At 39.7% G+C, this 27,848-nt stretch overlaps 2 protein-coding genes across 3 annotated transcripts; one reads left to right on the top strand and one right to left on the bottom strand.

Moving 5' to 3' along the window:
- Positions 1 to 4,092: 4,092 nt before the first annotated feature.
- LOC131969051 (transmembrane protein 198-like) lies at positions 4,093 to 20,064 on the top strand. Of its 2 annotated transcripts, none has more exons than XM_059330174.1 (5): positions 4,093 to 4,444; positions 16,528 to 16,761; positions 17,449 to 18,024; positions 18,806 to 18,883; positions 19,115 to 20,064. In XM_059330174.1, the coding sequence occupies exons 2-5, from the start codon at positions 16,608 to 16,610 to the stop codon at positions 19,165 to 19,167; spliced, it is 861 nt and encodes a 286-aa protein (XP_059186157.1). In that variant the 5' UTR covers positions 4,093 to 4,444; positions 16,528 to 16,607; the 3' UTR covers positions 19,168 to 20,064. The 2 variants fall into 2 exon arrangements, with proteins under 2 accessions (XP_059186157.1, XP_059186156.1); XM_059330173.1 differs by having other exon boundaries at positions 18,806 to 18,954.
- Positions 20,065 to 20,218: 154 nt separating this feature from the next.
- On the bottom strand, positions 20,219 to 26,657 carry mmp19 (matrix metallopeptidase 19). The gene is made up of 9 exons (XM_059330172.1): positions 26,526 to 26,657; positions 26,324 to 26,409; positions 25,867 to 25,997; positions 24,259 to 24,468; positions 23,917 to 24,162; positions 23,171 to 23,284; positions 22,543 to 22,707; positions 22,317 to 22,444; positions 20,219 to 21,185 (listed from the first exon to the last, which is right to left on the bottom strand). Exons 1-9 carry the CDS (start codon positions 26,613 to 26,615, stop codon positions 20,955 to 20,957), a joined length of 1,401 nt encoding a protein of 466 aa, XP_059186155.1. The 5' UTR covers positions 26,616 to 26,657; the 3' UTR covers positions 20,219 to 20,954.
- Between the last annotated feature and the right edge of the window lie 1,191 nt (positions 26,658 to 27,848).

The raw sequence follows: 27,848 nt of genomic DNA, 5'->3' as shown, positions 1-27,848 counted from the left end.
TAGTGGCTCACCTGCAGCTTTTTGTTGCACTGCGGCATTTAAACACTAGATGGCACTTAAATGTTTAACTACTACCTCTGTTAATTATTAAACAATATCTGAATACCTGCACGTAGAATATGCAAGTTGAATATATTGTATATCTGTTAAAAATGTCCAAAATTTTAATCAGCATTGTACCTCTAGTGAGTGAGGACAGGCTTAATGGAAATATTGCAGATTTGAGTCTCAGTATGTCCATATTTGTCTAAGAAAAATCACATAAACAAACTTATTTTGATTTTCTTCAACACAGGCTCTGCATAATGTGTTTGTGCTGAATCTCTACCTTTTACAGGGTTAGTACAAAGTCTTGAAGGCCTTTTTCAAGGTTAGGAATATGCTTGTATGTGTTTATTCACACAATTGTAATTAGATGATGATAATTTGGATATGAGGATAAAGGATACAATTATATTTTTGGTTTAGATTCCTTGAAAATGCTTGAAACATGCTTGTATTTTACTCTAAAAGCTATACAAAACCTGCTGTACTCTTGCACGTTTTGCAGCTGTGTCTGAGGTGGTCTCTTGTCCCCACATCTGGACCACGTTAGTAACTTCCTGTCACAGCATCTGCTCTGCCCCCATCCTGTAGAGCCACAAGCAGACCTGACAATCCACAGATACTGCTGTGAGTTAACCATGTGAGCACAATTGTTGGGGGGTTTAGCTCATGAAACTACGAGGTAAAAGGAATATCACTTCCTCTTCACAGAGAACTGTCTCAGTATGTCTCCCATCTGCCAACTTAAACCAGGCGTGCACTCTGTAGATTGAATGTAAGGGGATGACTCATTGTTTTGTAACCACAACATGAAAGCCTGGAGGGTGTATTGCGTAAATGTCAACAACAGATGCGTTATACAGTCATTAAATGATGCAAATGTTCAGTAAGAAGAAGCCATGCTTTGTTTTTATGAAAATGAAGACCTGGCTTTTCATTTTAAGGCTACAGAAAGCACACTTGAGTGCTTCAGTTGTCTCAAAATCTTCTCAGAAATTACATGTTAAGGATTTAACACATCAAATATATTATGTTGGTGAAAAGTATGCATAAGAAAAGGTTTTAAAGCATATGTTAATGTCACTGCAACAGCCACAGGTGATTCATGGAACTGTTTATTCACAAAAAGGTAAAGGTTGTAGAAGGTCTATGCAGTCATTCTCTTGCTGTGGATCAATTTGGGACGCAGGCTAATTTAGGTAAATTCTCAGGGAAATGTCTGTGTAGTTCCCCGGAGAAAAAAACTACCTGATTTGTTTGTTGCGCAACTTATATTTCCCAGAATCTGCTTCATGTTGCAACACACACACACATAGCCTTTGATTTACAATAGTTCTGTGGCAGGTAGTTCAATTGTCACGTTTTTCCGTGAAATCTACAAGACATGCCATGTCTTTATGATCTGCTCCGTCAAGTCAAACTTGACTGACCAGATCATAAAATTATCTCCGTATGCAAATATAAACACCTTGCACATGGTAAACAAGGAACACCCGTGTGTGTAGTTGTTGAACTATGAGTGTGGTGGCCATGCAGTCTATGGTCTTGGCTATAAATAAATAAGACCCTGTCCCTGGCACACACACAACCTCCTCCTCCTCCGGTAGACCCTGTGGTGCAAATAAAGTGCTCCTACAGTCTCGGCACTCACAGCTGTAGCTCATTCCCTCTGAATCTACCAACACAATCCACAGGCTCCTGTGTCACCAGTTGTTACTCTCTAAACACAGCAAATTCCTAACCCTCCTCAGTGTGTAACTGTCTGAATACAAAAGGGACAAGATAATGAGTTAGCCTGTTATATCATGTTATATCATGTCTGTACCACTTTCACCCTATAAAAGGGGTTTACTAATTGTTAAATTACTGTTGTGTTAATGATCAGTTATAAGCCATTAATTACAATTACTGTCAGGTTGTAAATAAATCTCTGTCTTTAGTCCAGTCATTATTAAAGGATAATGAGTGTCATCAAGTCTGCAGTTATGAATAGGGATACAACTGACAATCATTTTCATTGTAGATTAATCTGCCAATTATTTTCTCGAACAAGTGATTAATTGTTTGGTATATAAATGAGACGATGGTGAAAAATGTCCATACCAGCTCCTCAAAGTCCATTGTGATATCATTAAATGATTTGTTTTGTCAGTTCAAAACCCAAATATCTTCAGTTTAATGTCAATCAGGTAATTCATTAGTCGACAAATCGTTGGAGATCTAGTTCTAAACGTTAATGAGTGATTACCGTCAAAGGTTTCTCACCTTTTAATAAGCACACAACAGAAGTTAGGCAGTCAGTTAAAAATGTTTATAAGTTACTAATAATGAGTTTTTACCAAAGACTAACTGGACTGCAGTACTCATACTGAGTGGCTCATCCTGGTGAAATAAAGTGAACTTAATCCCTTGATAGCTTAGTTGATGTTCTTTAATTAAATTTTGTTTTATATGCTCTTTACCAGTAGGTCAGAGGTCAGAGGTCCTTTTGAGTGCTAGTGTCCTGCAGGAGTAAAATAATCACCAACCAAAGAAAACCTGGCAACCCAAAAATGTGTCCCTGTTGGCTCGAATGTTCTATAAAACATTAGTAAATGTATAATTCATCATCATTAATAAAACAATTAATTAAAATGTATAAACCCTTTATAATGGTTGCTCTCATGAGAGAGTGTAACTGTTATAGCCATAGGCCAATAATGAGACAATCGTCCCCTGGGTATAGACCCATAGACATGAAAAGGACCCACTATCTTTCCTACAAAGGGGCAAAGCACACAGACTTAGTTGTTTAACTGCCAGAAAAAGTTGTTTTGTACCTCTTTGTAGTCATTTAATGTCTATTTGTGATTGTTTTACATCCTCTTTGGTTGTAAGTCTCTTTATAGTCACTTTGTATCTTAATGTAGTAATTATATGGCTCTTTATAGTTGTTTTTTAAACCTTTGTAGTCATTTTATGTCTCCTTGTAGTTGTTTTCTGTCTTTGTAGTCATTTTTGTCTATATGAAGTCACTTTATATCTCGGTTTAGTTGTTTTCTATCTCTGTGTAGTCATTTTATGTCTCCTCGTAGTTGTTTTCTATCTTTGTAGTCTTGTATGTCTATTTGGAGTCACTATATACCTCTTTTTAGTTGTTTTCTATCTCTGTAGTCGTTTTATACTTCTTTGTAGTTGTTTTCTATCACTTTGTAGTCACAGTATTTCTCTTTGTAGTTTTATGTCTCCTTGTAGTTGTTTTTTATCTCTTTGTAGTCCTTTTTGTCTGTCTTTGTAGTTGTTTTGTATCTCTTTGCAGTCATTTTATCTTCCTTTGTGGTCTTTCTACACCCTCTATGATTGTTGTGAGTCTCATTGTGGTCATTTTATGTCTCTTTGCAGCTGTTTTGTATGTCTATGTAGTCATATAATGCCTGTTTGTGGTCGTTGTTTTCTGTTTAGTGTGTCTTGATTGCTATTTTGTGGGTGAAGGCCCGGGGGCCCCTGAAACATGTGCCACTGGCCAAATGATTAGTAAGCCTGTTCAGTAATCCACCCATATTTATAGATAGCAAATCCTTAATTAAAAAGGCATCTGTAATTTATTTGTTATTTTTAAGTTTGGGCCTTAATTAGATAGTCTATTGTTTTCTTATTGCAAAAAGAGGGGGGGGGGGGGGACAAGGCTACAGATTTTGGTGTGAATGGACTTCTATCAGTCCATTATTATGCCTTGTTTGTCAAACTGAGCACATTAAAATCAAAGTAATCCCTGTTAATGAATGAGTTCATGACAGTGGTTCAGGTAGAGGCAGCCAGCTCATTAAAGCTGGGGCCTCATCTGTTGCTGTGTCCCCTCGCCCCTCCCCTTCCCTCCGGCTCTTCCAACGGCCCAACCGCCGCGGCTGGATGGAGATAGAGATAGAGAGAGAGAGGGGGATTGCCTCGGAGGGAAAAACTTTTCCTCCTTTGTGTTTTTAAAGTGCCGTTTTTCTTCAGCGGAGAGAAAAGGGAGAGAGGGGAGGTGTGTGAGGGAGGATCGTTAAGATTTTCCAGAGAGAGGAGGTGGACCTGGAGTAGTTTGGAGTCACAGACAGACGGGAACTTCAACGGTTAATTCAGACACCAAGTTGTGTGACTGGCGGAGAATGGAAACTATCTAACCTTACTCACATCTGTGATCCCACGTTTTAAAACATGTGCGTGAGGCATGGATAGGAACTAAAACCACCATGCCGCTGATTTAGTGCGGTAGTGTGAGTTTAAAAAGAGTCTTCGGAGAAGTTGGGAGAGAACCGGTTTTCCCTGGTACCCTACCGCCGCTTTTGTGTCAGTGAATGGTGGGGTGTTTTTCCTGTTTGACAGGGCCGATTGTCACGGAGAAGTTAACGTTTCAACTGCCGCACACACGGGCTCATCGGTAGGTTTTAAATATCACTTTTACTGCTGAACAACTAACCTTTTCTGTTGCAGATGTCTTCATCACTTTGTTAATCTGAATTTTAAACCACGAGGCTATTGGCTCTCTGTGTGTTATTCTCTGCCAGCAGACGTTTGAATTCAGTTGGTACATCTTTGGAAACAGTTAACGCTTGCTTAATTACCGATGATGATTGATTATAGATGAGGGATCCCACCTTGATCCTCACTTATCGATGCCAAACTCTACAGCTGGAAATGTCTGTTATAACACGTAGCAAGTCTGGCTGCTGCCATGGCTACTCCCCACTCAAAGCTTTTTACACTTGAGGCACATAATGCAGTTTATCTTTCTGCCATTGAGGACAAAGACATAACGATCCAGGATAATAAAGGCTGTAATGGTGTGCACTGAAGCAGACATTAAGACCAAAATCTCTGCGCTTTAATCAGTCGTGACAACTTTTTTAGTTAGTTATTGAAAGTTGTGCTGGTGGAAGATGGAAAGTGGCCTGCAGCTCCTAACTAAAATATAACATCAATACCGTTTGGATTCATTTAATTCCAGTTGGTTATATGTTATATGCATAACATAACACACAAATCACATTTAGAAACATAGATTGTATTGTATTTTGTTATTCTTTATAAATTCCTGTCTATACCAGGGTTTGTGCTAAGTCTTGAACGTTTGGAGAATGCTTATTTTAAACTTTTTTTTAAGCTGAGGAATAGGCTACTTGGATTCTATAACAATACTCTTGAAATCTTGATTACTCCTAAAAATGCTCAATGTCTGCAACACAACATGATGTTTTTATCTATAAGTGTCAACATTGATTACTGTGGATGTCAATTAATTCTGTCATCTTTATTTTTTGCAATAGTATTCATAATGTACTAACAGTTTATATGCACGATAAAGGCCTTGTGAGTTTGAAAATATTTGTTTTAAGTACTTCGAAGTGCTTAAATGTTACTCATAAAAGCTGTACAACCCCTGGTATGACATACTACTATACAGAAACTTTCTTCATATTGTAAGGCAAACATTTCATGTCCCTTTATGGCCCACATAGCGTGCAAGAAGCCCTGGTCCTGTGGTTCTGCTGTGTGATTCAGGCTGGGAGTGCTTCTTGGGTTTTAGGGTGGTGTGATGACAGCTTAGAGGTCCTGTCTTTACTGGGGAGTGCAGTCTGTAGTTACACCCCCTCAGTGCACCCCCCCATCTACTTGACCTACCCTGTCAGCCTGCGCCAGATGGTTTTGCCCCTTTGAAAAGGCAGAGAGGAAGCCCTTCCCTGCTTTGGGGAACAGGAGAAGGCAGGAAAACAGGCATGAAGAGCAGAGGTTGATGAAAGTTAGACTACACATGTTGTTATGCATGGTGCCTTTTAATTAGCGCCGATGTGAGGGTCTCATTTTCTTGTCTTTGTTATTAGAATATGCTCACATCATGCTGACTTATCGTATGTGTGACAATTAGACACGTTAACTTTATTATAAATCCTGTTAGCAGTATTCAGGAGTTGGGAGTCGGAGCAGCTGACGAAGGAATTCCCATTTTATGAGGACAGGCTTTAATTTTAAGTTTCGGTAATTACTGTGTTTGGATCTGCTTTCTTCTTTAAACACAAGCAGTCTTTTTTCTGTAGAGACAACAGGCCCATGGTCTAAGGTTGTGATACTCAACTTACAGCACGGGGGCCAAATCTGGCCAATGATAGACTGCCTCGTGGCCCACTGACCATTTTCTAATTCACTTTGAAAATAAATAGATTCACAATGGGATTACTTTGTATTTTGGATGTAAATATGGTGCCAGAATGCATAACTATCAAAACAGAGCTTGTTTATTAAAAAACAATCCCCAGTTGACCCCCTGGACCTCCCCGACAGAAGTCCAGCTCAGTCCTGGATGTCTTTAAAGCCGAGAAATGCCCCAACATACACTGGACCTATGCGGAGCTGCTGACTGGATTTTGGGCCTTTTATTGTTTATTCATTATATCCGATGAATATTATTGTTTGTTAATTAACTGAACATTGGCCTCCTGTCCTTTTGCAAAAGTGACCTCTGGGCAAAGTAAGTTGAGTATCTCCTATATATATATATATATAGGAAATTTAAGGAACTTCTAGTTACTTTCAGCTGAAAAAGAAGAACTTTGTGGCTTTTTATGGTTCCTTTAAAACACAGTTTAGTCATTCTGTCTATTTACACTCAGCTTCTCCTCTGTTTTAAGTTGTCACATGTCAGGACATAAAGGCGTTATTTAAGATCAAAAATGCAGTTTCACAGTGACACTGTTTAGGTGAGTTTACCTCAGAAGTCTTCAGCATTTTTAGGTTAGGGTTTTTTTTGGGTTTAGGTCCAGCTGTCAGGCCACATGCTCAGGCCTCCTGCATCTGTCCATATACACAGCATCTGGACAAATCCATATACTGAGGAAAGGCTTTAAAGCTGTCATGGTCAATAAGAGCAGTGTTCAGTAAGAACTGTATTGTATAATCTGGACAAGACTCATTATTTTTGGTTAACGTAATATGGAGACTGCTGTGCTCTGTGACTTTTTCTCCTTCTGGAATGTGCATCATTTGGTATTGATATGGTAAAAATAGCGAACTAAATTCACATTTAAATTGCCCAACCATAGGAGCAATTGCTTCTATCATCAAATGCAGTTGATACCATCTTCCTCTGTTACATCTTAAGACTCAAACACATTGTCAGTTGTGTTGTGTCTGTGAGTTGGTTTTTCCTTTTTGACACGCAGATTACCACTATGTGCTGGCATTGAGAGTTCTATCTTCTTAAACAGGTGAAGAACATACACGCAACATTTTGGCCCAATGAGCAGTCGACCTTCCTCGCCACTAGTAAGTCTCGGAGATGGAAGGAATCTTGGGTGCAAGAAAAGCCCCATTGTCACATGGAAACCACATAAAAACTGATACCAGTCATTTCAAAACATCCATCCATATTCTACTTATAGCACTTTAAACATTGGTTATAGTTGTGACACAAAGGGGGTGTTGGCTCAGAAAATGAAGGACGTGATATTTTCGGCTCGTGAGATCGCTGTAGGAGGTACAATTATTGTCGACTGGAATCTGACGAAGACGGTTACATGGCTGCTCTAAATGATAGAGCTGCAGCGGGAGTACATATATAGGCACTGCACGGAGGTCTGAATCGCTACTGTGTTCTGACTTCCCTCTCTACAAACTATCACAATTCAATCAGAGGCCTATTTGATGTTATTGTGGCAGTCTGCCTCCCCGGCTCGACCTCATCCAACACTTCTGGAAATGGCTCATCTTTGGGATCTTGCTCAGGGAATCTTTTGCTCTACGCCAACCTCGTGTTCATCAGCAGCATACATTATCTCACACACAGTGCCATGCTGTGATGCTCTCAATAACATATGGACATCAGACTCCACCGCACCGCCTACTAAATGCTGCTTTCCACCACAAACCCTAATAGAGCGTTGTCGAGCTGCCCCTCCTTGCTGCACACTCCTTCCCCTGCTGCGGGATCACAACTTCAATTTATTGCAGCATACATAGTAAAGATCTTTTTCGTCCTTACTACGTTAATGACCATGTGTATTTCTGATGTACATTATACACGCATGCACCATCGACATGTGACTCTCTTCAATAGGCCCCTTATTGTGTTTTCTCTCAAGCCTCTCTATAAGTAGCTCTCTGCATTTTTAAGTTGAAAGGCCTCTATTGTGTAGACCAGAGTCAGGCATGAGATTGAGAGATTATGAGGAGGGGAAAAAAAGTTACATAGAACTAATGAAATATTGCCACCGTTGACTGTTATTGAGGTTCATGGCCAGAGGGCAAATTATTTGGCAGTGACTCTGAGAATTATAAACTTGATCTTTATTCGGAAGTATGAGACTTCAGTTGAGTTTGGCTGCCAGTTAGATTGTAACTGAGATGTTGTCACTTGAAAAGCTGCCAATTTTGTCTCTTTAGATATAAGGCTTTTATGTGAATTATATATTGCTACATCAAAAGTGATCAAGATGTTGGAACCCTTGTTGGGTGGACTGAGTCAGATTTGGGAGGCAAATAGTTTTGCATAAAATCCACAATTTTGGAATTTCTGTGGTCACGAATATGTGGACTGTGAGGATTAGAGTGAACATATTTTTTCTTTTTTAAAGTTTTTTGGTTCAAGAAAGATCTGTCGCATCCAAGTGCAGATTTTTGTCTCACATCTTGTCAGGGAGATGCATTAAATGTATTAGTGAATGTCTTATTGAGATGGTTTCTGGTTAAGCAGCTGATAAAACACCACATGAACCCTTTGAAAGGCCACATCAGAAGAAAACAAACCTGATTATGTAAAGAATAAGAGCAATTGACATTTTGCCACTCACCCCTGGAGTGTAAGCAGGGAAGGATAAATCTGGATAAAAAAAATAAAAGGTCTGAACAGGAATGTGGCAGTTGAGAGGTGTGGCGCTGTCAGGTGTCAATGTAAAGTCTGCATAGGTTGGTACATTTTTGCACTTTCATGATCGGTGCATAAATATGACTACATGAAGACCAGACTGAGAGTATAGCAATAAGAATGATATGACCTCTGAGCATGCAAAGTCTGGAAATAAGTATAAACTGACAATCATGTGGTGCTTTGTTCATTATGCAAGTCGTTACCACACAAACTCTCACTTTAGCAGAGACACAATGGCGAGTTTTATATGAAGATTAGCATTCGAGCCAGACAGATTACAAGCTTGTTTTCATCGTATTGCAGAGGTTGCCTTTTCCTGCCCGTTTCTTAGGACAACCAACATGCTCAGGCCCAAGTTTTTGTGTTTACAATGCTAACATTGGCGGCAGTGCAGGGTCCTGCATTGTGTTTCCCAGTCCCAGATGCTGTGCTGTAAAATCCCTTAAAACTGGAATAATGTGGTGTTTTTGAAGGTTTGAGAAGTTAAGATTTAGAGCTTGGATTTCAAACAAAGTGTTTGAAACTCTTTCAGGCTAGGTTCGGTGGGATCTCAAGGTGACACATTTTGAAACATGGAACTTTGTGTTTTCCTTTCAGTTTGTCACCCTTCCGAAGAATATTGGCACAAAACATAATTTGGTTGTTGTTGGCACAATACATTTTAATTTAATGTGATAAAGAAGTGCAATAATCAGCATACTAATTCAACTGTATATAAATAGCCTATGTATTTTACTACAGCTTTGAAGTCCCGGAAAAACTTGAAAAAAAATTAAATTTGGAGATGTAGGAACTCTGCATTTGAAATGTAGGCAGTGTTGTTGAGGTGAAATGATGTTTCAGTGTTGATGATCCAACGTTTTGTTCCTGTCTGCTGTGTCACAAACACAACGGGCCAGTTCCTGCTGAAAGCTGATGTTCCACTTCCTCATCTGGTCCTAAGCTTCCTGCTGTGGAGAGACAGGAAGCTCATAGCGACCCATATGATGTCTTGCTCAATGAGATCTGGAGTAAAGGCACATGTTATTGTGACAAGGAGCATAAATGTATCCATGTTTATCCAGTTTTTATGCGTAGCACAATATGATCCATTTTAATACCCCCACAGTGACAGTTAGCTTTATTCCCATGGTTCCTGATGTCTAGACCCGATATGTCTTTCAGCTGGTCGGGTGTTCAGCTGAAGGTGGCATGATTTATGGCTGCAACTGCAGATCGCCGGCCCCGGTGCATCTCACATTCTCGGTAGAGTCTTCCAAGTGAAGTTGTCAGACAGCCAGGTCATAACACTGCAGGTTTTCAGCTTCTCAGCTGGCCCCGGCCGTCAAGTCGGAGGAGCACTTGCAGAATCCTTGGCTGCAATCACGCACACCCACCCCTTCATTAAACACACCCAAATTAGCTATGTGGGGAACTTGTAGTCAGCCCTGTCTGTTCTTCAGCAGCTGAGCACTCAAATCTGCACCGCTCAGCCCCCCTGCAATGTTTGTTCAGGGGGAGTACACTCTTTGGCAAGTTTTTCTTTCAAGGGCAACATAATATTCCGATAGCTCATCTTCAGCTGACACTCATTGTGTGTTGCACAGCTCCCACCTACTGCTTCTTCAGTAAATGTAAGTGATATGTCCGGAGGGCATTATGTGTCCTTTTTTTTTTTTTAAAAAGTTCTCACCATATGAATCCGAGTAAAGGGGTTTGGCACATTCTAGTCCAGCTAGTCCATGCTGGAAATAAAATACTTGCTGAACTTTTATGTCTCGATCAGGCGGTCAATGGGTCCACCAATTATTGGATGGATTTCTAGAAAAGACATTTATGGTCCCCAGAGGATAGATGCTACTGCTACTTGTTGATGCACTGAGGTTTCCTCTAGTGTCATCATGAGGTTTTTTGGTTTTAGAATGAAATATAAAAACAACTTTTCTAATGGATTGTCATGACCTTTACTACAGATGTTTAAGGCCCTTCGAGGACAAATTATAACTTTGTTGATCCTTTGACCGACCAATTCTTTGCTTTCTACCTGAAAAACTGAATGGCATTCACAGCTGCCTTTAACTGTACCTTGTGTTTAGTGCTAATTAGCCAATTTTTGCATGCTAAGAGGCTAAACCTGGTGGTGAACCTGATTAATATCACTTGCAAAACATCAGCATGTTAGCATTGTCACAGTACCTCAAATTAATCAAATCAAAATTACTTTATTTATCGCCAAGGGGAAATTCAGTTAGTCTGTTAGCTCTTCTGTAAATTATTGAAGAATTAGACAGCCTGACGGCTGTAGCTGTGTTAACAACCACTTATTTTGTGTGCATCTTGAATTATTGCATGAGAAAAGCTGGATGGAAATGGCTTCAATTATTTCCTTAATTGCGTCAAAAACATTTTTATGCTCGCATGAGGTGGTTTTTGAGTTGATACACAAAAATGGGATGCAGGTGCAATACCTGACAACAAGCATAATCAACATAACATCTGTTATTTGAGCTTCTGTGTAATTTAATGGTCATTTATTACACTTTAATTGAAGTGTTAATAACGTTACAGAGCTGCTCTCACGGTCCACTACTGTCTGTTATAAATGTTGTCACTTCCGCATTGCATTGTGGATGGGATAGTTATGCTTCCATAGTGTCTCATGTTTGCGCACTGCAAAATTGAACTTTTAACAGTATGCTATTCACATACTGATGGTTTCATACTAAGGTTTCGGACGTATGGAAGAAATCTCACGTACAAACTAGCGAGTTAGTTCGCAGCCTCAGTCTTGTTGACTTGTGTTGAATTAGTTGCCAGGCGACTTTAGCTTGTAGGGAATTCAGCTGGGATGAAGCATTGGTAGGTTTTGGGGGCCTCCGGAGAGCTCAGTCATTAAGATAGATAGTTGTGCTTCTAGTCCAGCTCTCCTCCCTCCATCACTCACCAGCCCGCTGAAGGCAAATACTTGGCACCCATCTCACAGCAAACACTCGGGATCTACCGGTCTCCTTGGTGCTTTCAGTCATCTTTATGCGGTCTCCTTTTTTTGTCCGCATGGTTTCCTCTGTGTGCCACTAGAGGTCACAGCATGGGCCTCAGAGTCTTTGTTTTGCCCCATAATGGCTCTATTCTCCCACTGCTGCAAGGACTTCCAAGCCTGCTAGACATAGGACACCATTGTGACTCTCGGAGGGGTAACATGAGGCAGCATACAGAGACGTGGGCGTGCGTATAGAGTTAAGTAAATTACTGTTTAAATGGTGTTGAAATATTAAGTAGTTCACACATAGTGCTGGTGTTACTGCTAAAGCAAACCATTTTACTAATTACAGAATGGGCTCAACAGCCACCAAATATGTGGTAGAAAGGAGGAGACTGGACTTATTATTTTCTATTAGCACTGATGACTCATGATCATGGTTTAACTGAATTCAATGGCAAGACCACAAAACATTCATTCACACTTCTGGCTCACAAAAGCATCAGAGGAAATTGTGGGAAATTCTTGTTAGTGTCAAATTACTGTAAAAACAACTACTGTTTTATTTCTACCTGCAATATAATGGACGAAGCTGTATACACCTCAAGTATAAAAGATGTCAAATCACTTCTTTATCTTGTTTCTGTCAGTTAGAATTACAGAATAATTAGATTAGCTTGAAATTACTTAAGTGGTGTTGATAATTAAATTATCTTTCGATACCCACTAACATACAGAGAATCTGATCTCTACGACAAAAGCACATGATTTTCATTTTAGAGGAATGTGTAGTAGTATAGTATAGTAGAAGATGATTCATTCATTTTAGTTAAGTTTCGCAATTCTCACATGAAAGAAATTATGTCAAAAAGTCACAGAGCAGGTAACAGGAGGAAACGCTGCAGGGCAGAGACGTTTCCTAACAGGTGGCGTCGACCTGCTTTCTTTTTATGTTGGATAAAAGCCGACTGGGGCAAGCCAACAGCTATCAATATGCAAATGTAAACTACTAACTACTTGTCGGTTCATTTTGAAAACTTAAATATATAGGGTGCAGATACAATTTCTTACAGTCAAAGCTGCTATTGAGGTTTTGGAACGAAGCTCCAAATTTTTGTCATCATATTTTATGACATTATCACCATAAATTTAAAAAAAATACATACACAATATAACAGCATGAACATAATGAAACCCTTCATTTGAATAAAGTAATTCAGTGAATTAAGTGATGACTGCTCTGTTAATACAGGTGCATGCATTCCTTTGTGTGCGGCAAGCAGGAGAGTGAATAGTTTTTCAACTGCAGTGACATCGTTGTTTCTGAAAGGCTGAAGGGCAGGGAATATGGCCTGAAGCAGAATAATTTGTAGGCATCCTTTTTTAATAAATTTAGACTTCTTAGGACTAGACTGGAAATGTTCACACATGATGGAAATCTGCCATGCAGCCACCACTGGCATCTAATTCTACAAATGAGATGTGTAATAGTGTTAGTGTGGCCTAGTCTTTATCTATAATGCTGCAGAAATACCAGGTTTCAAAAGAATAAATAGTCTTTGGAAACATGCATTAACATTTCAACTGTTCCACATTGCAGCTCCTCTTATATTCTTTTAGTGTCTTCATTGTACAGCACAGTGTAATTTTGAATTTTAAAGATGCTTTATGAATAAAGTTTACTTACTTACTTACTTCTCATATGACCGAATCAACAGCAGCACGTAGAAGCAGATCACAGTAATGAGACCAAAGAGCGAGACAAAAGCCCTGAACAATGAGCTTCCTGTCTCTGTCAATCCATTTTCTAACCTCTTATCCTGTTCAGGGTCACAGGAGGCTGGAGTCCACGTTTCTTAGGCAATGGACTCATAAAACATATACAAATTTAAAGTTAAGCAGACTGTCTTTCGACATAGACCCAATGCTTACAGATATGGAAAGAATATAGAACTCCACACAGAAAACTATCATATTCAAACCCTTCATGCTTCAAGGCGACAGTGCTAACCACTGAGCTGTCGTGCTGCCCAGACCCCAGTGTGGCGTTTTATAAATGATCCCCCAATACAGTTTGATTCTTCATTTGAAGTCAGCTGGAGTTGACGTGAAGATTATAGTCCTGATTGTGTACAAAGATCTCCAGCAGCAGTGCTCATTTTGTTTGTAAAGTTAGATTTGATTTTGCGTCTGTCCGGGTTACTTTTTGTTTTTATTACAGGCAACAAAATGTCCTCACAGTTTAGGGACTTTTCACAACTTTTAGCTGTTGTCACGATAGTTGTATAGTAGTTTATCCATTAGATTCATTCAGCAAGATTCAGCAAAATGTCAAGTTTTTTGCAGATTCTTGGAAATGATAAATTGATAGTGCCCCCACATCATTTGCCCTCAAAGTTTAAAAACACTATATAATGTAACCATAATCTCCAGACTTGACTGGTCACATAATGTGTGTGTGTTGTACATAATGGACATTATTCTTCTAAATCTTCTCTCTTGTGTCCTGTCTTCCAGTGAAGAAACGAGACATTGCAGTTGTCACAGATGGAAAGCAGAAAAGGGAGAGAGGGATAGGTACTGAAAACTGCGAGTGACTAAAGAAGAAAAGTAAACTTTCCAATGACCCACTCATTTTTTCCATGTAATTCATAGGCAGGACTCACAAATTACAGCTGTGTGTCTGAGCGAAAGACGAAACACATGAGGCACATTTCAGTGTAAAAGAAGAAATCGATTTAAGGTGGGGAAAGTTCCAGTGAAAGGAGAGGTGCTGGACAGACAGGGCGGAAAGAGAAAGATCTGGCACGCAGGAAAGAATAAAGGCAGGAGTGACTGTTCCTGACTGTTTGTCTCAAGTAAAAAACGTGAGTGAGCTGTAATCGGATCTCAGCTGTGGTGAGATCATCCAGGAGGCCTGCCAGCAGCCTCACAAAGAGCAGTCCACCCATAATCCTTTAGCCCCACTGCAGCCCTCTGTGGCTCTCCACAGGCCTGCCAGCTTAAATATCATAATATATAATTTTTCAAGAGTAGTAGTTGGTCGTAGAAATTACAAAGTAAGAGGAGGTGAAATGAGAAAGAACCACTCTAAAATGTTTTTAAGCACTGTTTTGCGCACAGTTTGATAAAAAGGTGGGCTTCTCCCTATTTTAGACTGAATGTTAGAATATAAACACGTTGCTGTCCAGTGAAAACTTTGTACCTCCAAATTTAGTGAATCTTCTGGATGAACTGAAGGATTATGTGTCTTTATGAATTCAGATAGCAGTTCTCAGCTAATGAAAAGTCAACATTTTGGAGATATGGGATTTTCACAGTATGGTTACATCAACTGATCTGCAGTTATATCATCTAACTGTATGTGTGTATTTTAATAGGCAAGGGTGCCACTGAGGGGTAAAATCACACAAAAAACTACTTTAACATGAAACCAAAGTTGCCAATTAGTGACATTGTTCAAAGTTTGTGATTTGTTTTAACTGTTAAAATGATGCTGTCAAAATCTGACACAGTAAAGCAATTTTTTTTTCTCAGCAGAATTTAATTTTCAAATACAATTTTGTTTCCAACAATGTAGAAAACAAGATAATAGTTTGTGTTTCACAGTGACGCTCTTGTTTTGTCTTGTGTTATGAATCCAGCGCACCCTGTCTTTTATGGAAGTGCAATTTTGCCGGTCTAATATGTTGAATATAGTTTACCAAAAATGTTAAGTTTTCTGATGAAAATTTGATTTAATATATCCTGGTCCAATTTTATTTCATTTTATTTTATATACTGTATTTCATAGATTTGTTTTATGTTTTCAGTTGGTTGCGGGAATGCATTAACATTACAGCAAAGTTGATCTTACTTAATTTGATGTAATTTATTTGTATTTCTTATATACTACTTATTTACATATATATTATTTATATTCATGTATTTTTTTAAAATTAGTACACTTTTTCAGGTGACACGGTCGCCCATAAAGTTGGAATAATTTTGTTTTTAGACACAATCCTCTGTTAATTGTAGTTTCATTTTCATCGTGATGTGTTTGGAAGACATTGATTAATAAAGTTTTGATAAGATATACACTTTATTTCTCAATAATAAATCACGTTGTCACAATCATTTCATGGAAAGAACTAAAAAAATATATATTTTATTCCAACTTTATGGGTGACCGTGTATTTAAAGTTAAAAAAGATCCACTGTTACTGTAGATAGGCAGGTTTTTTTAAAAGTTAAATATATATGAGTCAATAGAAAATTATAATCACACTCCCAATATCGACCAATAAAATAGTCATTATGATTTTTGCCATAATCGAGCAGCTCTTCTGAGATGACCGACCACTTACGACTGTCACAGTTCATGACCCCAGTGATTCAGGGGGAACACAGATCAACAGGGGTCCTGGCACATGGATCATACTGAGTGAATGAGCTGCTTGTGTGTGTGTGTGTCCGGGCGTGCAGACTAGCATAGCTCAGTGTGTTGAGCAGCTGCACATACAGAGCAGCCAGGAAGAAGTCACAGTTGACCTGAAGATTTCACATGTCACATTTACCCCTGGAGTACTTCAGTTTTCTGTGCTGATCAGAACATTTCCTTTTGTTTGTCCACAATTCCTCAACATGTCCTCTCCTCTCACAGTCGCCAGATCAGCTCAGATGGACTTGAGATAACGCCGCCAGAAGTTCCACCCTTGTCCCAGCCTCTCACATTCACCCAGAATGGCAGATCTCACCGGGCTGAGCTCTGAAGGGGCCGGGGCAGGCATTGCCGAGGTCGACGTCTGCAGCTTGGAGATAGAGAGGAAGTATGATGTCATCCCTGCCGTCATCTGCTCCATGTGTTGCCTGTTTGGCATCATCTACTGCTTCTTTGGTGAGGATTCCCACTGGATTTACAGACCTTGACATGTAGGAACCTGAAACTGTTTTTGGATGACATCACACGTCAAAATGAAACTTTTAACCGTAAACTCACACCCTTTAAATACAGTCTTGGAAAAAATAACTAGACGACCCTTTTTCTTCAATTTCTTGTTCATTTTAATGCCTGGTACAACTAAAGTACATTTTTTGGACAACTATAATGATAACAACAAAAATAGCTCATAAGAGTTTAAGAGCTGATATCTAGATGTTTTCCATTGAAAACCATGGTTAATGTCTAGATATCAGCTCTTAAATTAAACTCTTATTAGCTATTTTTGTTGCTATCATTATATTTGTCCAAACTAATGTACCTTTAGTTTTACCAGGCATTAAATGAACAAGAAAGCACAGAGAAAACAAGGGTGGTTGGTCTAATATTTTTTTCCATGACTCTATATCAATTCAAGCTGGATAAACCTGCTTTCACTTGATGTTACTGCTTTCCTCTGCAGCCAGGTTGTAGTCTGCATTCTCTTCTTCCTGTAAAACATTTACACAAAAACATTCAGATTATATCTGTGTGCAGAGTTACATTTTCTAACTTCAATCTTGTGTACTTTCTATTCATTTTAAAGAATAAATGCTACCAACTATTGAATCCTCACGGCTTATCTCTCCTGCCTCTCCTCTTTAGGCTACCGCTGTTTCAAGGCTGTCATGTTCCTGTCCGGTCTGATGTTTGGCTCCGTCATCATTTTCTTGCTTTGTCACAAGGAGCACGTGCTGGACACCCAGCTGAGCGTGGAGGCCAGTGCAGGGATCGGCCTGGGTATCGGCCTGCTGTGCGGCCTGGTCACCATGCTGGTGCGAAGCGTGGGCCTCTTCATGACCGGCCTGCTGCTCGGCCTCCTCCTGGCTCTCGCTGCCCTGCTGGTCACTCACCAGTTCTACACTCCCACCACAGTCTGGGTCCCTCTGGGTGCACTTCTGGGAACGGGCATGCTGTTTGCTGTGCTGACACTGCAGTGGCAGAAGCTCTTCACCATGCTCTCCACGGCTGTGTTCGGAGCAGCTATCATGACAGTGTGTGCTGATTATTTTGTGGAGATGCTGGTGTTGGCCACGCATGTGTATGACTGCTTGCGCCTCACGCCTGGGCCACGTCTCTGCTGGTACAGCTGGGTCATTCTGGGCATCTGGCCCGCCCTCAGCCTTATAGGAGTACTGGTCCAGTGGAAACTGACAGATGACAGCTTCTCACACACTGAGGGTAAGGAGGAGATATCATGACCCTTTGGGTTCTGTTGTAGGGGGCAGTCAGGGCCGACTTCTAAGAGTTGCACTGGAAGAGATAGTTTTGATTTTTTGAAGTGGGGTTGTATGAGGTACTTATCCTTAGTCAGTGTATTACCTATAGTAGATGGCTGTCTGCACACTCCCAGTTTGGAGAAGCAGGCAGGAGTTCTGACACAGAAGATAAGCAATGTACTGCTGTTGATTGGGGTAACAGTGTTTTGGCAAATATCAGTCTAAGTGTCACTATATTTGGAATAATTTCACACTTTTACCTTACCGTCAGACAGCCCAGTTTAAGTTTTTGCGTGGCGTACAGAAGCCATTATCTGTTATTTTCTCAAAGCCACCAGACTCCATTGACAAAACAGTAATTTTGACTCACAGAACACAGGACTTGCTGTTCTACTGCTGCCTAGATGGTTTAGTTAGTGTGTGTTATTGTGTCATTTTGGTGTTTTAAAGGATTAGTCTGATTTCACCAAATACACATTACGATACAAACACACTACACAATTAACCCAGGTATGTGCCAACCACCACCGACTGTAGGTAATACACAGACTATGGACAAGTACCTCATACAACCCCACTGGATAAAATCAAACATATTCCTTTAAGAATGGAGTAAAAAATCCTCTTCACAGTTATCAAGCGACTTAAGCCCACTACGTATTACATTAACACACTTCATTTCTTCTACTCATGTATCTCATAGTTATTTGACGATGATGTCATGTTTGAATTTTTCCTTGCAGTTGTCATCAGCCGGAGACAGAAGAGGGTCCAGCTGATGCGGATCCGAGAGAAGGACGCCAAGAAGCGACAGCAGGCAGGTGGGCAGGAAGGCACGTACCGCCGTAAACCCACCCCAGTGAAACGTTACGCTGGGGATCTACTGGCACCGGTCAGTGTCGCCCAACATGCCGTGTGCTGTAGATACAAATGATTGTCAATTTTATGGCATCAGTCATACGTTAAGCAGTAACTCATGCCATAAAATTAAAGTTGAAGCCACCTTTTTATTGTACACATCACTCATCGTTTCTTTGTGTTGTTCTTCTCAGAGCTACCTGCAAAGTCTGCGGGACAGGCAAATGGGCACAGGCACTTCCCTTAGCAGCCTGGGGACTGCCAACCACACCATGATCGACATGGACTATGACACCGGGTCCACCGCGCCGCTTACAGCAACAACCCCAGTCGTCAGGGTCTAGGCGAACCAGAAATAAGAAGGGACTACTCAGTGCTCTCTGGTTCTCCAACTGTGTCTTCCTAACGTAGAGTAGAACCAACAAACTGCTCCTTCCAGCTAAGGGTTTATTCTACCCTTAAATTGATTTGGAGCGAGGTGTGTCTCCTGAGCGTTCAGTGGGAGAGACTGCTGCTTCCTGGGGAGAACTAAGAGGGGAAAACTATAACCACTCAGAGAAACACTAAAAAACAGATTCTAACAAAGTAAGGTCCTTATTTTCCTCTCATCATGTATTAAATACATAAACAGCAAGTACGAGCCTCAAATTTCTGTGTATTTCTGTTTTGGTAGTGAATATGAGAAAGCAATTTGTTTGACTTTACATGTACTGTACTTAAAAAAGTTAGTCATTGCCATGAAGTGTTGTGTTATTACCCGTCTTACCTGTTTAACTGTGTGCTGGTAGGATTTGTGAAAGTTTATCATTAAAATGATTCTGTGTATTTTTTTAGCTGGAGTTTGGTATGAGAGTAACATATGACCCACAGATGACAAAGTGAAGCAACGAATGGTGCAAATAAAAAACAGTAGGTGAAGAATTTAGACTGTTGTGTATGCTTGTGGAATAAACTTTTTATAATTTAATTTATATAATGACTAAGTACATGGTAGGGTTGGAAAAAAAAGGACAAAAAACAAAGCATGGTTGTTAATTTGTAGATTTTTAAATAATTATCCACGGTGTTGTTTGAATTGTGCAGGGACAATGCACTTGTTGCCTGAATCTGTAAATACCTGTTGATAGAAATTTAAATAAATGTGTTTGATACAAAAAAAACAAAAAAAATCTCATCGATTGAGTCATATAGATGTCACTGTTTGTCTCTTTGGTCTCTTAGCAACACTGGCAGCAATACTCACCAGATTTTTCATGGGCAATAAAGAGGTCATGGGGAGGATTTCCTACTCTGCAACTGGTCGTTGTTGCCATGGTGCCGCCAGGTTTTTTTTTGCAGACAACACAATATGACAGACTGGCCTTTCATCATAATGACATAAATATTTTTCTATCCTTTTTGTGGGAACCTCGGGCCCTTTTTCTGGCGACAGGGAGTTGCAATCACAAAGGCAATTTTACAGCAGACGTTATGTCTTTAATTGTACAAAGTAGTAGAAAAAGAATCAGGAGACAAATCTTTGCCACATGATTTGTCACAGACCAGTGTGATTCATGAGATAATGGAAGTGTTTGGTAACATTTAAGTGCACTGAACATACTTTTAAAAGTGTTGCATGAATGGAATGAAACAAAATGTCTGCACAGAGAGTGTACACTCCCATCGTCATATTACATCTTACTGAAAGTATTAACACACATAATCCAACACACATGTTAGAGAGAAAAACAGAAGGCCTCCCTTGATTTCTCCCTGAGATCATACAAAAGCTTACATAATCCTCACACAAAAAAAGCACACATTTGTACACAATGAGTCAGCCTCACAAAATCATCCTGCTGCAGAGGGTAGAAGTAGCTCGGTTGAAATCCAGTGAAATAAAATCAACCCCACACTTGTTTTCTAACGTGGTAGATGATAATTCAGAATCAATCACTGCTGTTGAGGTTGCCTGGTTGTTAATGCCTCTGAGTGGGACCAGCAGCCCTCCTGCTGTAGACCTCTTGATACATGCTGCCCCCTGATGGTCGACCCTTAACATCGCATCCAGCGCTCCTTCTTGCTCAGTGGGTATCCTCTGTCCACCTTCAGCTGGTCATTCACACGCCAGTACTGGTCCCCCTTAAAGAAGAAGATCTTGCTGTTGGTCCAGGTGAGGGCTGCGTCCAGGCTGGATGGCACTCCGGAGAAGAGCATGGAGAGCGGTTTGGGGTAGACGGTGAGATCAGTGTACTTCAGCTCATCAAACTGCCAGTGCTCTGATCCCTAAAATAAAAAAATAATAATAAAATGTGGGTGCCGCAACAAGGATGACAAATAAGGATGCATTTATATGTTTAACACTTGTGCCTTAGTAGGAAAATGTTTGGCTTTAAAATTTTTGCAATTATTATGCATTAACCCTCCTGTTATGTTGTGGGCCAAATTGACCCATTTCAAAGTTAAAATAAAAAATAATTGTTAAAAGTATTTTTTTATAAAAAGACAAAATTTGAAAAAGTAAAATACGTTTTGTTTTTTTTAAATCAATGTTTTTATATGTAGGTCTTTAACATGCATTATGTATGAAAAATTAGTGAATCATCCTCATTGAACCATGATCTGTGAGGGTTAAAGAACACTATTGCACTAAATATAAAATGGTTAGTAATGGAGTAATGATGAAATATAAACAATGTTTATTGGGATTTTTTGGTTTCTGACATTTTTAGATAATTAAAGATGCCCCTGGTCAAATTGACCCCCAAACATTATTCCTGAGAAATGAACAAAACGAGAGGGTCAATGCATGTGGTATACATTTTAACAAGGGTGTGAGTTTTTTTTTCTTTTTTTGTTCCACCTTAGCTCCTATAATAAGTCTATAATAAACGGTGTAGCCAAAACACAGACACTCAGACCCTTAAGGACAAAAGTGTCCCCATTGAAACCAAACATTCTGATCCCAAGGCCATTAGGAGAAACCAGGTATAAATGAAGAGATGGTTGTAACGGCACTGCTATGATGTTATGTTGACCCTGACTGCAGTGATAACCCGACAGTCATGAGATCAGTTTCATGTATGACCACTTCCATCCTGACCTTGCATGTGAAACGTTAAAGCTGTGTGAATAAGTGTGCAGACTTTACAGCCAAAACACTGATCTTCACGTATGAAAGTCATTTTTTTGGAACAAGTCTTTACTTTGATTAGTACCGATCCTGTTTGAGTTACAATGTATGATAAAATGTAACCTGTATGAGATTGGTCTTGAAGGTAGAATGTAAGGTATTTCCTCCAAGCTAATTTCAAACCAATGACAGTATCAGCCATTGTGGTTCTATAATTAATTTAATGAAACCTATAATTACAACTAAACACATTCGCTCTATGTATCGGCCATCACGTTTTATACCTTAATAAAGACCAACTTCTTGTTCTTCTCCAGGTACAAGGCTGCATCAATATTAGCAGGGATCCGTTTGACCTGTTTGGGGTAGCCGTAGTCCAGCAGGAACATGGTATACCTCCACACTTTATCGCCTGTGATCAGAAACAGCATAAATACTCACACGTTAAAATCCTGATGTCACAGAGGAAGGAGAATAAGAAGACACAGCAGGAGTGTTGGGCAACTGTACCTTTAAGAAAGTATGTCTTGTTGGTTCTTGGAGAGTGCACAGCAGCGTTCAGGTTCCCAGGGAGAACGCTCCACAGCCTGTTGATTCTTATGGGTTTGCTGTATCCCATGTCAGTGATCGTCCAGACGTAATCACCGCTGAAGGCAAAGGTTTTCCTCCATGGACCTGACGAAACACACGGGGAAGTGTTAAAGTCTGTGTGACACATTTAGTGATTCTGCTGTTGTACTAAAAAGGTTTGATGGTGCAGCAGAAACATTAACATGCTGATGTAAAAAGATTAACATAATCACCTCATTACACATACAGGAAACAGACAAAATAATATATACCTGTCATGAAAACTGACTTGAAGTCAACAAATCAAAATCTGAAAAAAATAGATTTTTCAGGCTGTTCCCCTGGACTATTACTTTTTTTGACTGATGGACCTGTCGTCTGATGCATCTTTGAAACCTTAGCATATGATATTGTAACATTTCAAACCTTTATTGCGGCTCATGACTCATTGAGTTTGCATTATTTTGTCTCTTTCCTGTGTTCCAGCGTGTTGTGGGCTGACATAAAGACAGCCTACTGGTGGGGTTTTCCCAGTAATTCCTCTAGCAAAAGTTAATCTATAACTTACCCAACATGATGGCATCCAGGGTGGCAGTGCAGGGGTCAGGGATGTGGCTGCTTTCTGTAGGAATCAGACTGTCTGTGGGTGTTGGACTGGCTAAAGGGCTGGTGATGCGTTTGCCTATAAAACGGAAAAGTTTCGGGTCATTTTGCATCTCTGATTGTTTTTTTTGTATTTTATGTATTGCAAGGTTTGCATGTAATTTTAGTCATTTTTTTTGTATTTGCAGTAATTTTGGATGTCTGTGTAGTAATTTTTGCATCTATTTTTCTTTGCATTTTACTTTTCTATGTGATCATTTTGTGTCTCTTTGTTGTCGTTTTAAATATATTTTTAGTCATTTTGTGTCTCTGTAGTAACTTGTGTTCTCTTTGTAGTCGTTTTCCATCTATTTCCAATCATTTTATGTTTCTTTGTGGTGCTTTTGGGTCTCTTTGTTGTCATTTTGGGTCATTTAGCATCTATGTGGTCGTTTTGCTTCTCTAGAGTCATGTGGTGTCATTTGTAGTCGATTTGAACGGGATTTTGCATCTCTTTGTAAGAGTTTTGTGTCATTTTAAGCAGCATATTTTGGAGTCAGGACCCCTGACCTCTTGGTCCCTGGGCCTGTGCACAGTAGGTCTTTTCAATAATCACTCCATGAGCAGATCAAATAGTGAAAACAATGAATCTAATATTATATAATCACATGAAATATGAGGTAGAGTCACAGGTACTGATTGAAGCAAATTCACAAATACTGATGCACTCACCATATAACGCCTGAATGCCTCTGATGTCGTCTGAATGCAGCCGGAAGTTGCCACGGTAACCAGAGTAGACCGGAGCCATCAGAGCGCTTCTGTACTGAGAGTGGCCGAGGCCGAGGGCGTGGCCAATTTCATGGGCAGCCACAATACGCAGATTAGTACCATAATATGATCCCTCGGTCCAGAACTCATCATCATCAAAATGAACAATACCAGACTCTGGTGACTCAGCATGGGCGAGTACATGACCTGCAGGCGGTACAAATAAACTGTTTACCTCAGTGTTTCAGGGGACAGCACCATCAATAAAAGCTATTTTTTATATATTTAAGTAAAAAAACTGACCACGTCCATCAAATGGGAAGGCACAGCCATCTTTCTTGTGGAAGGAGAGCCTTATGTCCGCTCTGCCATAGAAGACTTCTGTAAAGGTCAAAGCCGTCACGTCACTCCAGTACTTGAAGGCAGCGCGGATGGCACCCTTCACCTCCGCCTTCTTCATGTCCGGTGTGTAGTTGTAGATGCGGTAGGTCAATCTCTTCTTTCTCCAACGACCTGTAAGAAGAAAAAACCTGTGTTTTAAGTCCCCACAACAAAACTGTCTACCTCAATAAAAGTTAAAGGCATACTATGCAGGATTTGTTTCTAACAGTTTGTAAACGCAACATTAAAACTTGGCCCCTCCTCCTCGGCTCAATTAAAGTGAAAGCAAACCCCAGATTGTCTCGCTTTATTTGTGGTTATTTTGCAGATGTATCTACCATTTTCATAGCATCATGCACAAAGGGTAGCGCCCAGATATGTCCCGATTAAAAAAATAAAAGAAATACAGGCAGAGGGCCGGGTCTCTGCAGATACAGACACAAACACAAACTTCTAGTTGGTTATAAGTGATGATTGAGAGAGATTTCTTTTAATTAATCTATTGTGTTGTAGCATAATCCTGCATTGACTATCTTCATATTTAGTCAGTGGGATCAAAAATGAAAAAAGAGTAATGTGGAAATTGTCAGTTTATTCTGTAGTTCCTGTTTCCTGAGGAAAACTGTCCTATTTGCAAGACATTTCAATAAGGATAAACACCACATTTCATCTTTATACATTATAGGCGTAGAGCTGATCAAGTCCAACCAAAGGTGTAGTTATGTCAACTTTCTTAGAAAGAAGAGAAGCATTTTTGGTCTTCTGTTTCCAAAGTTTATTTCCAGGGGGCATGAATGGGGACTTCTTAATCAATTATTTTTATATTTAATTATTTATAGTTTTCAATGTGGATATGTATATATACAAGTGTGTATATATGCTTTTTACATGTCTTTTTCCTCATAGTTTTTTTCCGTATTTCTTATGATATATTTTCATTATGCAGACCACCTTGTTATTTTGCTCCCTGGATATAGCACTTAATTGAAAAGTTGTTAAATTAAAATGTTTCTTCGGGATTAAAGTTGTCCTCCTTACAAACTGGATCAAAATGTTGACATCTCTGATTGAAGACTCTCCTTGCTTCTCTGCCATGATTGTCCTGTAACCACATGACTGTTCATCCATCCCTCTTTGCAGATGTGTCACTGACTGATGTGTTTTTTTGTTGTTGTTGTTTTCTACCATTTTGAACTTATTTCTTTTAAATACCTATCCTATTTAAACTTTATTTGTAATGTGCTTTATGATGACGCTGATGACGTCCTCAGGCCAACACATGTTGCAACATTACTCAGTATACTACAAGTGTTCTTTCTACATAAGTATCACTGGAGTTTTGACCTCTTTAGCCGTTATTTCCCTTCTCCCTGCACCTTGAAAGTCGGTAAAATTGTGGAAGAAACTGCTCTCCTAAGAGCTCTTCACATATCTGTACAGCTTTGAAACATATTCAATGCAAAAATATAAATAAAATACTTGCTGACAATTCTGTATAACAGTACATAAATATTGTATTTTTTTACTCACCCATCACTCTGTATCTGTGATGTTTCTTGTTAAAGGGGTCCTCCAAACCACAGCGCGGCTGTCTCATCAGGTCCACAGTCGCTTCATCTAACTCTCCAGTAGCTGGCAGATCATTCACTCTCTGGAGAACCCTGCAGACAAGATATTACATTATTATTACATGTCATTTAGCAGACGCTTTTGTCCAAAGCGACTTACAATAAGTGCAATCAACCTGATGGTACTAGACATAGACCATAGGAATCGAGTAAGTACATAACTTTAAGAGCTAACTGTGATTGCTAAGGAGTGCTATATGTTAAAGAAGAAAAGAAGAGAAAAGAATAGGAGGTTTTTTTTTTCACAAGAGCTGAATAAACATCTGCAAACATGCATCCTCCTCCACTGAACCTAAGAGACCTTAATTTAGATCTAGTATGAGATTAACTTTATATCAGTAATTAGTGGTCTACTTTACCTGATAGCTTCAATGATCTCCTCCAGGTAATGAGGGTCCTGTGGGTCAGCGGGGTCATTCAGGTAACCAAACTGCTTCAAATAGGCCTGTGAATGCAGAGGCAGACAACAAAACTCTCATATACTCGTGTATATATACAGTATAAGTTAAGGTGGGTTGAATTATGAATGTTTTTTAATTATAAAGCAAACTATAATCCTACCTTTGCTTCGTCTAATTCTGTCCATTGCACCACTGCACAAATAGCTCCACTGAGGTCGAGCAGCAGCAGCAGCAGCCATGTGTAGTCCATATTCAAATTTTCTGACCTAAATAATCCAGTGCTGATGCTCAGAGCAGGAGAAGTGCTCAGCAGAGTCCCACAGCAGACTGTGTTTGTTCCATGAGCGCTCCAGCAGTTTTAAACTCAGCCCCGGTGCATGAGTCAGCCCTGTGGTCACGATGATCCATCTCTGAAGTATGAGGATTACAAGAGCAGCCCCGTTGACCACCAGCCAACATGTCTGCTGTTAAACAGTACAGCTGTTCAGAGATGCAGCAGTGGGCTACACACTCTAGCAGTTTATGGGGTCAAGCTACCGTTTAACTTTCTTGAAAAGAGCTCATTCAACCTGAACCAAACTATCTTTCCCATATTATTTCTTCAGAGTCAACACCTTTGTGTTAAGCCCCCATACCTGTAAGACATAGAGTGTGTTAATACACCACTCTATGTCTTACAGGTATGTATCACAGTTTAATTATGGGCTGAAATAAGTGAGCATGCCTTGCCCTCCTTTTCCACATCCTGTTGTTCCCACACCTATTAAATGTTATTACTCAAACACAAGTTGGTCCATCATTTGACCCATCCGTGTTGACAGGTAACACAGAACAGATCACATGGTGCTATTACATGTTGTCAACAATATTTCCTTTTGTGTAAAACAAATGTTTTAAGGGTTTAACATTACGAATCCAGGTTTCAAGTGCAAATTGTCACCCAACAACCAAAACATAAAACCCTGTTTTGTGATGTCACTCCTAAATGGATTGACATTGTTTTAATAGACTCATATATGCCCAGACAATAACTAAATCTAATACATGTTTATTGCCGGTTTTGTTTATTTCCTTCATTGCTGTATATATTTACATCAGCAAATATCAATACATTTAAATATGAATACTGCATTAACAAACAAACTGCATCAAAGCAACTACAAGGACATTTCATTTTGTGTTGATTTTGGCGCCCCCTGTGGAAAAAAAGTGGCAGTGTTTGATCTTAATCTAGCTAGCATGTGCATTCGTTTTTAGAAGTGAGTTCAAGTAAAGTGCAACTTATTCACTACACACAGCGGTTTGCAGGATGCATAGCAATTAAGTAATGTATCTATTTGTGGCTATGTCAGATGTCTTCTCTGCTCTTTGCTGATGATGTTGTTCCATTGGTTTGATCAAACCTTAACCTTCAGCACTCACTGGGGCGGTTTGCCATGTGAAGCGGTCAGGATGCAAGTCAGGACCTGCAAGTCTGATTGTT

This window comes from Centropristis striata, chromosome 3, assembly GCF_030273125.1.
Source record: "Centropristis striata isolate RG_2023a ecotype Rhode Island chromosome 3, C.striata_1.0, whole genome shotgun sequence".
In the NCBI taxonomy this organism is placed as follows: domain Eukaryota; kingdom Metazoa; phylum Chordata; class Actinopteri; order Perciformes; family Serranidae; genus Centropristis; species Centropristis striata.
This window is presented reverse-complemented; position numbering and strand designations above follow the sequence as displayed.